Source organism: Spermophilus citellus, assembly GCF_964194105.1.
Source record: "Spermophilus citellus genome assembly, chromosome: 1".
NCBI lineage: Eukaryota > Metazoa > Chordata > Mammalia > Rodentia > Sciuridae > Spermophilus > Spermophilus citellus.
The window spans coordinates 243,959,046-243,971,057 of record NC_138182.1 but is presented as its reverse complement, the minus strand read 5'-3'; the positions used below and the strand labels follow the sequence as shown (position 1 = coordinate 243,971,057).

Sequence of the window (12,012 nt, the reverse complement as noted above, 5' to 3'; positions counted from 1 at the left end):
CTGGAAAATAACTAAACTTGGAAGATGCCATGACTGCTCGGTGCTCTTGTCACCAGGAAACTGGAATGCTGCACCAGCACTAACTTACCCTCTTCCTCGTTGCTTCTGGCCTTGTTGTTTTTGCTTCTGGGAGTTTAGCAGATGTAGGGTGGGTCCATCTGTTTTAAATGTTATCCCTGCATCCCCCCATATACAATTTGTAAGTTACCTCGTACTTGGAGCTCATTGAAAACTGATTGGAAGAAAAGAAGAGTGTTTGTTCAAAACGTTGAGAAGAGAAATATGAAATGAAAGTAATGAAAAGCCTGAGCTGTGTTCTTTCTACTTCTTAATCATCTCCCCCTTCCACCTTTGCAAATATGTACTAATTGGCTCATATTAGCAACTACCTATACATATATATGCATATATATGTAATATACACACATATGAGTACATGTCTGCGTACACATGCATCTCTTTCTCCATATCTGTGGCCTTCATATATATGGGTTCAAACAACTGCTGTTAGAAAATATTTGGGAAACAAAATTGTGTCAGTGCTAAACATGTACAGACTTTTTCTTATTATTATTCCTTAAACGTATATCAACTATTTACATAGCATTTACATTGTTTTAGGTCTTATAAGTCATCTAGAGGGGAGTGAAAGTGTTGTGTGATCCGAGACAGGGAGGCGTCCAACCTCAGACCCAGGCTGCAAGCAGGGGCTTTTTGCTATGGTCATTAATGCTGGTCAGGAGAAGGTCTTTTACCAAAAGGCTCAAAACAGATGATTTAAAGTGTATGGGGGGTTGTATAGGTTATTTACAGATACTACATCCTTTTATTTATTTTATTTGACTTTATTTATTTATTTAGCAGTCCTGGGATTAAATTCAGAAGCATGTTACTGTTGAGCTAAATCCGAAGTCCCTTTTTATTTTTTATTTCAAGGGATACAAAATTGTGATGCAACCTCCACTTTGCAATCCTCCTGCCTCAAATTACAGAGTTGCTGGGTTTATAGCTATGTGCCACTGCACCTGCCTACACCATTCAATATAAGGGATTTGAGCATCTTTAGGTTTTGGAATCATAAGGGGGTCCAGGAACCAATCCCCCATGGATACAGAGGGATAACTGTGTATTAAATACATACATATTATGAAAAACACAGGCAAGCATTAACACTTGGTTTTAGATGGGTTTCAGACCTGCTGTGACAAAGTCTGAAGAGGAAGCTATGACATCGAAAAGAAAGTGTTTCTTTTGAGGCTGCTGCTCTCTGAGCTTAAAACCCGGGGAGTCCAAATGCTGGTGTAATAGCAGGAGGAGTCTTTTTCACAGAGGCCACTTTGCATGAGAAAAAATCAAGGACTTTACCACCTTTTATCTGCAAGGTATTACAATGAGTATTCTTCAAGAGATCTGCTTCTGCTATCATTGTTCACCAGCCTAGAGCCTCCCAGGATGGGGAGAAATAAGAACTGTGCCTTGCTGAGGGGCCGTAGTTCAACTGAGGGGTGGACAGTGTTGGAAGTCTGTAAGTGGACTTTAGCTTTAGGGTATGGATGACTGGTCACCTTCCTAAATAAGAATCATGGTAGGTGGGTGACAGCCGGGACTGGAGGTGGAGGAAGTGTTTGGTAACTGGCCTCAGATATAGAAGTTCCCGATCTGCTGACCACTCAAGTGTCCTGCTTTCATACCATGGGCAGAGAGTGATCAGGGGGACTGTCTCATCCCTGGTTCTCGTTTTTAAAGCAGAAGTTTAAAACAGTGCAATCTTCTGTCCTCTGAGGTTTGGCTTCAAACCACTGAACATTTGGGGAGTGAAAGCGTTGTGTGATCCGAGACAGGGAGGCGTCCAACCTCAGACCCAGGCTGCAAGCAGGGACTTTTTGCTGTGGTCATTAATGCTGGTCAGGAGGAGGCCTTTCACCAAAAGGCTCAAAACAGATGGAGGTCCAGTCCACGAGGAAACTCTTGGGGGGGCTCCACCCCCACCCTATTGTCTGGCCAGCTGGCTTTCTTGAAAAACAATGTAGTGTGGCACCTTGTGTAAATGCATTTTTAATGTTTTAAAGCCTTCTTAATACTACCAGAACTTCTTGGGGAAGTGCAGCCAAACCAAGCACAAATTTATAAAGAAATTCCACCAAACACCAGGTATTTAAATTGGTTTTAAGAAGCTTGTTAAATTGGGCCAACTAGTGAAAATCAATGCTGCTTTTTAAAAGTGTTACGGATACATAACAAGACCTAAGCTATTCCAGGGCAGCTATGTAGTGTCCAACCCACCTTCTCTTAAGAACTTTACTCAAGAGCAGAGGGGTGCGGGCATCCCACTTTTGGGAAGCTTTCCATGATATTGCCTTTGCAAGATCACTGAGATTAATTATGTGGCCTCTGGAGTAGGTAGCTGGAATGACTCACTCTCGGTCCTCTTTCGCTCAGAGAGAACACATCTGGAGCCATCATTTGTCATCTATGTTTCAGGGACTCGAGAAGACAGGAGAGAGAGCAGTATTTATTTCTCAATGTCCAGAGGGAAATTACAAAATTTCAGTCATATGATTAATGCTAATGTACTTAATGCAATAAAGCCCTTCCCTGTTAGAACTACTCACACCCACATTTCCTCCTGAGAATTAACAATGGAGACACCTACCCTTTCAGAGTAGGAACACAAAAATGTGCTCCATTTCCTCTTTTGTGAGAGGAAGAACCAGGGTTCAGAAGAGCCCTTCCCTCCACTCTGACAAGCAAATGGGCCACCTGTGGCCTGAAGGTGACTCACCTCATTGTCCTGGTGATTGATCTCACTGGGGTTGGACTGCTGCAGCAGGACTGTCAAGAGTCTGTAAGGAAAAACAGAAGGGACTCAAGAGAAGAGTCACAGGGCTCTTAGAATTTGTATAAAAACATGATATTAGACATATAGACAGTTGCAGATCTCCAAATGAAGATGAGGGTCTTTCCACTTATCTGAGAAGAGAAAGAAGTGTAGTAAGTAAGAAGATACCTGAGAAGAATCCCCCTTCTTCTCCCACCTTCTCCCCATTTGGTGTCCCTGGAAGGGGATGGAGAAGATGGGCCTTCAGGTTCAACTTATTCCCCAGGCCCACTTTATGTCACCTAGGCATGCACTTCAAGAACCCAAACCATCCAGTGCTTACTCTATTAATTTCACATATATTCACACAGGACTTTCAAAACTGCTTCACTCCTGGCTACCTATATGTCATGCTTTTTAGATGCATAGATTATGCTGGGAGGTAGTCAGCATTTAGTTTGCCCCTTCCTGAACCCTGCCACTATTTAGCTCAGTGACCCCAGGCAAGTTATTAATCTCTTTGCATAGGCTTCTTCCTCTGTGATGAGGGGGCAATAAATACCCGTTTTACAGCTCAGTGTGAGGAGTACATGAGTTAATAAGAATAAAGCATCAAGAGAATGCCTGGAAAACAGAAAGTGTTATTTCTGGAACTCTTAACCCTTGAAGTTTGAGCTTTGGCTTGTTTCAGAATAACCAGGGGAAATTTTTAAAACCACAGATGCCTGGACTCTATACACAGGGTTTCTAACCCCCTAGATCTGGGAGAAGTTTAGCTTCTACAGTTTAAAAAAGTGGTTCAGATTGCCAAGATCATTGTAATGTCATGTGTAGCTTAAAAAAAATAAAATTTAAAAAATAATAAAAAATTAAAAAATTAAAGTGGTTCAGAATATTCTGGGAACATTCAAGTTTGCAAACCCTTAAGAAAGGTACTGAATGAGTTAATCAATGGACACCATCAAGAGGATGAAGAATAATGTATGGGTAGCCTATAAAAGATATTCAAAGTTATTTTGAAAAAATTATTTTTGAAAAGTAAAATTGTTAAGTCTCTTTCTATCTTTTCCTTTTTTTTTTTTCTTTTCTTTGGTGCTAGGGATCAAACCCAGGGCCTTGTGCATGCAAGGCAAGGACTCTACCAACTGAGCTATATACCCAGCCCTGTTTAGTCTCATCCTCGATCCAATTTTTATTATCTCTCATCTTAGATGACATCTAAAGACCTACCTATTAAATTGCTACTCACAATAGAAAAAAGATGGACTAATCATATTGCCTTCACAGTAAATGTGATAAATGGGAATGGAATTCTTGTTATTTGTTGTGGGGGTGAAATAGTCAGGAAGTCTATAGTTGGAATCTAGTCTAATCCTGGTCATTTGTGGGGAGCCAAGAGGCTATGAGATTTAATTCTGGGCCTCACTGTTGAGTGACCTCTGAGCTTCTGTATCCTCATGTGTACAACAGAGGGCATAACATCAGGAGTGTAGAGAATAGAGCCACACACAGGTGGAATGATCCCATATGGCTGCTTATGCATGGGGGCCAGGGCTTAACTGGTAACAATCTCCATTCTCTCTCTCTCTCTCTCTCTCTCTCTCTCTCTCTCTCTGGCCATTACTTAATCTCAGGGCCCACTGGTCTGAGGTACTGGGGGAGGTAGGAGGGGAAGGTAGGAGATGAGCTGTGGTCCAGGATGGTTATCCTCCACTAATCCCAAGCAGACTGATTTTATCCATAGCCAGACAGGATCTTCCTGGCTACTCCAGCACAGAGCGATATTATTGAGGGGACAAGCTCTCTCTAGATTAGCATGAGGGTGCGCAGAGCAAGATCTCTTGTCATATTTGGGTGGGCCTCCAAAGGTTGTGGGATGAACCCTGTACCTGGATGTTTCTTTTTTTGCCTCTCAAATTCATTCTCCACTCTGCAATGACCTGTTCTGAGGCTGACCTTGAAGGATGGCATCAACCAGGTCCTCTCACCTCTGACTTCCCATTGGGTTTCATAGTGGAAGCACTCGCAGCGGGAGAAAGCCACTCCCCTACTGGCGATGGTTGCTTTCCACTATCAAAGTCCTCTCCCACAGCCACACCTTTAAGGGTTGAATGTCCCTTTAGGGTAGATTCTCCATTTTCTGGTCCAGATTACTTTGTTCCTGTGGTGGGTATGACTCAAAGATAGATAAATCTGCTGGTCAGGAAAGAAAATTAATCCTATTTCCCCTGATATTAGAGAGGGAAAGAGGGTCCCTTAGAGGGTCCTAAGAGGGTCCCTTAGAGCCTTACCTTGCCCCTTTGGGTCATGGTGGTTGAGACATTTTCCTGCTTTTGGGGGGGAGGGGAGGTGAATGAGGAGTTACATTATCATCTTTTGTGGTTATTGTTAAATAGTCTTTCATTGGACATTCCTCAGTTGCCATCTTTCAACATCCCCTGTCTTCACTGCTGTGACCCTGATTGATATATGCCAATCTGTGTTGCCTGGCTCCATCTGATGTCCAAGTCTCTAAAACTCATTGATCTTTAAAGCTTGACACAAATTTACTGAGGAAGTCAGTCTCTCTCTCTCTCTCTCTCTCTCTCTCTCTCTCTCTCTCTCTTTATGAAAGCAAAGAACTTGAGGCCCTCATAACTTGTTAAGGCCACCACAGGATGCCTTGGTGATCCTGCCTGAACCAGAAGCTAGGTGTGGTGCTTCCTTGCTATTCTGTGTTATGAAGGTAATCTGCAAGAACTTGCTCACATCAATTGTAATTACCAGACAGCTTGCAGACCTCTTTGTCTTGTTTTCCCAGAGCTCCCATTTTGTGCTATGGTGACCAGGAGTATTTTTGCCCATAACTCTCATTAGCACCACTTCAAACTCCCACCTGCTCTTGATCTCTAAGACAGTAGGCTTGATCTTCAGTATGTGAGTGACAAGAGCATAGAGGTGGGGCCAGCTTAACCTGCCTGTCAGAATCTTTAGTCCCTGCCAACCATCAAGGACCTTGGGAAAACTCTTAAGGCCCACATTTTCTTATCTGCAAAAATGGAGAAAAACTACATTTTCTTATCTATATAATAGTATCAATGCCTAAAAATTTGCTATGACTTAAGTTATGAAAAGCACTTAGAATAGCTTTTATGTGCCACTGTATGTTCTATTATAATGATTACTATTTTTAAAAGCTCTTAGCTTGTCTTTTCTAGGTCCTCCCTGGTCACCATTAGGTAATTCATAGGGGTAAGGGTATCAGCTAGAAGCATCCTATGGGCAATTACTTCTGTAAAAGTTTCTGTTTTGCCAGCCTCTCAGACTCCCTGGTGCTAGCTAGCCCAGGGATGATTGGGGGAAATGGTTTTTATGCCAGTGGTCTCCCCTTCCGGCCCCTGAAGCAGGATGTGAGAGCATGCTATAGTGAAACGTCTGGTCTGCCGCAGGTTAGGGCACATCACTTGGTAACTAGAGAACAGGACCCCAAGGAAATGATTTCCTTCCTCCCTCTGGCTGTAGTCAAGAGGCAGAGCTGCTGGAGCTGGGGGAGGGAGGAGGGAGGTGGTAGAACCTGCTGGTAACCATAGAGACCATGAAAAAGGCCTTCAGAGAATCCTGTGGCTGTTTTCAGAGGAAATTGCTGCTTGCCTTCCAACACTAGCATGTGCAGCATTGTACAAACACAACTCTGTTCTCTTTGGAGCTTTGTCTTAATGATCATGCCCCCTCTTTCACACAGGCGCCCTCTGAATGTCCTGGCCAAGGGAGCAAGAAAAGTCCTGGGGAGCTGAAAGGCAAAAAAAACTTGGACCTGCTGAGAAAGCAGAGTGTCCAAAGCAGCAAGGGGACTTATGATCTGAAACCTGTGCTCTTTTGCTTTTATCAACCCAATGTGCCTTCTTGTCATAATTATAAACCACTTATCCCTGTATCTGCTTCAATCTTCATTGCAGTGGAATTCAGCTAAGGATATGGACGGGACTGATTTGTTTAGGACAGGGTTGTTTCCATCAGAGAACCTCTGCAGGCAGAGGGCTAATTGAAGTATCCCTCTGACTTGTTTATAGGTAGCTTCAGTTTGAAGCTTCCCTTTGAATAACTTCCAGCGAGTGCCAAGTAGGAGCTTGCTGTTTGGAATTCTAAGGGTCAGCAGATTTTGAAACCAATATAAACACTTTGTACAAGGCCATGCACGCTTACTGTTAGGAGGAAAATTCAGATGTATCTGCACTAACAAAGGAAGCAAAAGAGGTTTTGGGGAGTTGAATGGTTGAATTTAATGTTCATTGGGTGTGGAATGTAGCAGCAGTCCATGTCCCCAGGGCAAGACAATACTCCAACATCTTTTGCAGTCGATGTGTGTGCATACCACTGGGATGTGGGACTGCACGTACACAGATCTATGTATAGGTACATATTTTTTTGTGGACCATGTGAAAGTCCAAGGTGAAGGTCAGGGTAGGAGCCGGTAGAGTGGCAGTTAAAAGGGTTCCATTCTTTACTGATGATCTGTGGTATTTATTTCTTTCCATTATCATCATCATCATCATCTTCATCATCATTATTGTCATTCATATCATCAATATCATCACCCTTCTCATCATCACCAATACTTTCTGAACATGGCAGTGTACTGGGGGCTGTGTTCAGCAGTTTCTGTACACTTTTCTTCGTTACTTCTCCCTGATTTCCTATAAGGTAAGGGTTACATTCTGCCTACTTTCTAGAAAACAAAGCTAGTTTAGCCATGATACATTAAATCCCTCAGGATAAAATGATTGGCAAGAGAGGAATGTCTGACTCCTGGTCACCCTTGACCTCAACCCAACGAGCTTTTAAGTGGCTTTCAGTTACATGGAGTAATACAAGAAAAGTGAAGAAAGAAGACAAAAAGAAAACAAGGGCAGAATAAAGACGTAATCTGTAGTCCTACAGCCAGGGGTGAAACTCAAATTGGGGTTTCAATATTCTAAACATAGAAAAAAAAACACAATCATAATTCAGTGTCCATATAATAAAAATAATTTCTCTGGAGAAGCACATCAATTCCTCCTTTAGTAGAATATTTTTTCCTTGTGGTTTCTTGTATAGGATTTTTTAGATGCTGTAATGAATAAAATATGTCCTGACAATGAGCCAGTAAGGCTGTTTCTTATAAGGCCAAGTGCTTATTGCAAAATATGGTCATCATAAATTCTACAAGTTCCATAGTAACAAGTCCCAGGAGCACAGCATACCCATTGGGCAGGTTATCTTCACACATGCAGTGAGCAATTCATTAGCTTTCCTATGCCTGCCTCAGTTTCCTCATCTCTGAAATGGTGATAGAAATGTTTCCTACTGCATCGAGGAGTGGTAAAGATCAAATGAGGAAGAATATAGAAAGCACTTAGAATTTTGCTCATGGCATGGTATTAACCAGTCATCTTTCTCTACCTCCTCCTTATTGTCATAAATTAAGTACAGACTTGTACACTTAAGTGGTCAGCCAAGATGGCCTAAGGTCATGAAGACTCATTTGACCTAATGGAAGGTTTCTGCCTCCCTCATTTTGGTTGTAGGATTATGAAGTACCTATAAGCTGAACCATTTCTTCTTTTATTTTTTAGTATATAATTTTAGTTGTTGGTGAACCTTTTTTTTTTTTTTTAAATTTGTATGTGGTACTGAGAATCGAACCTAGTGCCTCACACGTGCTATGTAAGTGCTCTTCCATTGAGCTACAACCCCAGTCCTGTACCATTTCTTTTTTTCTCAGAAAACAATTCTAAGTTTATGCTGATACTCAAATGGTGACTATAGCCAGCTCTGCAGAGAGGATGGCTTGGGTACTTTCTACTTTAAACATTTAATGCAAATGTTATTAAAACCTTCCATGACCATAAAATTTCTCAACAAAACTACCATAAAATATCTAATTTTTAGCAATGTAATTCCTTTAAGGCAAGGTGGTTTCCAAATGTTCTGTAGGTAATTTAACTGGTTGATTTGCTATAGGGGTTGTTAGAGTTTAACCCAATTAATTTTTGGAGAACAGTTATTAGAAATAACGATTTTGGTTTTGGAATAGTTAATCTCAACTTCTGGGTTTTATTAGTTAAGGCAGCTGGTAGTATATAACTAAAGCTGGATTTTATTTTTCAGAACCAAGTGTCCCTTTAGGACAATATAACTATGTCATCAGCACATGGGAAATTTTTGTTTTTCTTCAATTCATCCAAAAGTGGTGGCTGTGTTATTAGATACAATCTTAAGAGAAGGGGAAGCTGCAATTCTGCTTTCCCAGTTATAGCAATAAAAATGTAAATCTTGGAGTTTCCAGAGGCAATTTTGGTCATTGTAAGAAATAGACACAGAGGTCCACCAAAGAGGAAGTGGACTTGGATTATTACTGCAGTGATTGCAGAGGATGAACCTGATTGATTGGCCTAATTAACCTCAAGTATGATTTTGACGGACCAGTCTTAGTTCAGCCCTCATGTGCAATGGGGTGATGGCAGAGTCAGCTAACTTGTCACCAAAACCCATGTACCCCTTCATAGATGAGAATTACAGATGGAAAGTCAATTCCTGGCTAGGCACTGCATTCCCTGAAGCTCATTACACCCAGGTACGTTTGAATGACTTGTTCTTCTTAGTAAAATGTGAAAAGAAGTGAATTGTGTCATTTGCAACTAAAGGTTTTGCAGCAATAAATGAGGCTTCTCCTTACTCCTCTTTCCCACTCACAGAAGACTGAGAGGAGAGTATTCTGCAATCTTAGAGGATGCGGAGCCAGGTGACGGGGGAGGCTTGGGTCCCTGATCTTCATGTGGAGGGAAACAACCCACCATCCAGGAGCATCCACACAGAGCCATTACACGTCCAAGAAGAGAAATAAATTTTCATAGTGTTAAAAGGTTGACGTTTTGGATTTTGTTACAATAGCTGTACTATTAAGTAGGCTTTTTTCTTCTAGAAATAGTTAATAGATTTTAGTAGATTTTAAGTGATAATTCTGAGAAAGGCATGTAAGTGCGGTAAATTAAGGCAAAATTATATTAAAAGGTAGATCTTAAACTTATTTTCTAAAGACCATGCTTGGAAAAACAGTATAATTTTGTGACTAAATATTTGTGTGGATTGTCTTAAAAAGGCCCTCTTGTTTTTATCTTTTTCCCCTAAATTAATCAAAACAGAGTCATCCCCTTCCTTACATTGGATATTTATTGATTGTTAGCTGTCTGGGCTTGCTATTTCTTCTCTAAATTTCCTTGCTTTGTTGGGTTTGGGGTAAATCCTAGTTTCTGTTGTTTCTGGATATAGTCCAAGATAATAACAGGCAAGTCTTGGGGATAGTCCTGGAAATTCCCAGGCCCTTTTTACATTCCTGTTAAAGTAATTGAAATGAAGAACCTTGTTGTCTCTCAGCCTGGAAGGTTAAGGCCTGGTTCTCTGCAGCTCTGCAGAGCTTTAGGTTTTGGTTCTGGACACTGGTGTGGAGGATGAGGCATGCAGAATACACTCCCTGTGGCTGTGGTGTTGGCCTGTGGCTGAGGACTGGGGAATGCTAGATTCCTGTCAGAGGCATGTTTCGTACAGCAGAGGCGAAGGAAGAGCCCACAATGTTACTATTCCCTAGTAGGAAATGCTGTTGCCAGTGGCTGTGGGGGCCTTTCAAAAGAATGGGGACAGAGGCCAATTAGACACAGAGGAATGAGGAAGCTACCTCTGGTCCAGACAAACCTTTTTCCTTGGTGTCTTAATGTGGCCTTTTTCATCATCCCCTTTTTTTTTTTTTTTTTTTTTTTTTTTTTTTTTTTAATTATTTTATTGTTGGTTGTTCAAAACATTACATAGTTCTTATTATACCATATTTCACAGATTGATTCAAGTGGGTTATGAACTCCCATTTTTACCCCGTATACAGATTGCTGTGTCACATCAGTTACATTTCCATTGATTTACAAATTGCTTTTCTAGTGACTGATGTATTCTGCTGTCTATCCCATTCTCCACTGTCCCCTCACCCCTCCCCTCCCCTCCCCTCCCCTACTCTCTCTCCATCCCCTCTACTATAAATCGTTTCTTCCACTTATATAATTTTTCTCCTACTCCTCCTTTCCTCTTATATGTAATTGTGTATAACCCTGAGGCTCACCTTCCAGTTCCATGCAATTTCCCTTAACTCTCACTTTCCCTCCCGCCTATCATCCCTGTTTAATGTTATTCTTCTTCTCCAGCTCTTCGTCTCTACCCTGTCCTTGGTTACTCCCCTTATATCAAAGAAGACATTTGACATTTGTTTTTTAAGGATTGGCTAGCTTCACTTAGCATAATCTGCTCTAATGCCATCCATTTCCCTCCAAATTCTATGATTTTGTCATTTCTTATTGCAGAGTAATACTCCATTGTGTATAAATGCCACATTTTTTTAATCCATTCATCTATTGAAGGGCTTCTAGGTTGGTTCCACAATCTTGCTATCGTGAATTGTGCTGCTATGAACATCGATGTAGCAGTGTCCCTGTAGCATGCTCTTGTTAGGTCTTTAGGGAATAGACCGAGGAGGGGAATAGCTGGGTCAAATGGTGGTTCCATTCCCAACTTTCCAAGAAATCTCCATACTGCTTTCCAAATTGGCTGCACCATTTTGCAGTCCCACCAACAATGAACAAGTGTACCCATTTCCCCGCATCCTCGCCAGCACTTGTTGTTGTTGGATTTCTTAATGGCTGCCAATCTTACTGGAGTGAGATGGTATCTTAGGGTGGTTTTGATTTGCATTTCTCTGACTGCTAGCGATGTTGAGCATTTTTTCATGTACTTGTTGATTGATTGTATGTCCTCCTCTGAGAAGTGTCTGTTCAGGTCCTTGGCCCATTTGTTGATTGGGTTATTTGTTATCTTGTTATCTAATTTTTTGAGTTCTTTGTATACTCTGGATATTAGGGCTCTATCTGAAGTGTGTGGGGTAAAGATTTGTTCCCAGGATGTAGGCTCCCTGTTTATCTCTCTTATTGTTTCTTTTGTTGAGAGAAAACTTCTTAGTTTGAGTAAGTCCCATTTGTTGATTCTGGTTGTTAACTCTTGCGCTATGGGTGTCCTATTGAGGAATTTAGGGCCTGACCCCACAGTATGTAGATCATAGCCGACTTTTTCTTCTATCAGACGCCGTGTCTCTGATTTAATATCGAGCTCCTTGATCCATTTTGAGTTAACTTTTGTGCATG

General features: G+C 41.4%; 1 protein-coding gene and 1 long non-coding RNA gene across 2 annotated transcripts in view; one reads left to right on the top strand and one right to left on the bottom strand.

Annotated features, from left to right (window-relative positions):
- The window catches only part of ANKRD55 (ankyrin repeat domain 55), a gene marked incomplete at its 5' end in the record, with an annotated part of 99,440 nt that overhangs the window by 53,167 nt on the left and 34,261 nt on the right, over nucleotides 1–12,012 (bottom strand). Inside the window, one exon of the mRNA XM_081309162.1 lies at nucleotides 2,783–2,843. Coding sequence (XP_081165288.1) covers nucleotides 2,783–2,843 — 61 coding nt within the window. The remainder of the gene's footprint in view (nucleotides 1–2,782; nucleotides 2,844–12,012) is intronic.
- The window catches only part of LOC308657461, an 80,309-nt gene continuing 77,472 nt past the window's right edge, over nucleotides 9,176–12,012 (top strand). Inside the window, exon 1 of the long non-coding RNA XR_014023930.1 lies at nucleotides 9,176–9,410. This is a non-coding gene — a long non-coding RNA (uncharacterized lncRNA). The remainder of the gene's footprint in view (nucleotides 9,411–12,012) is intronic.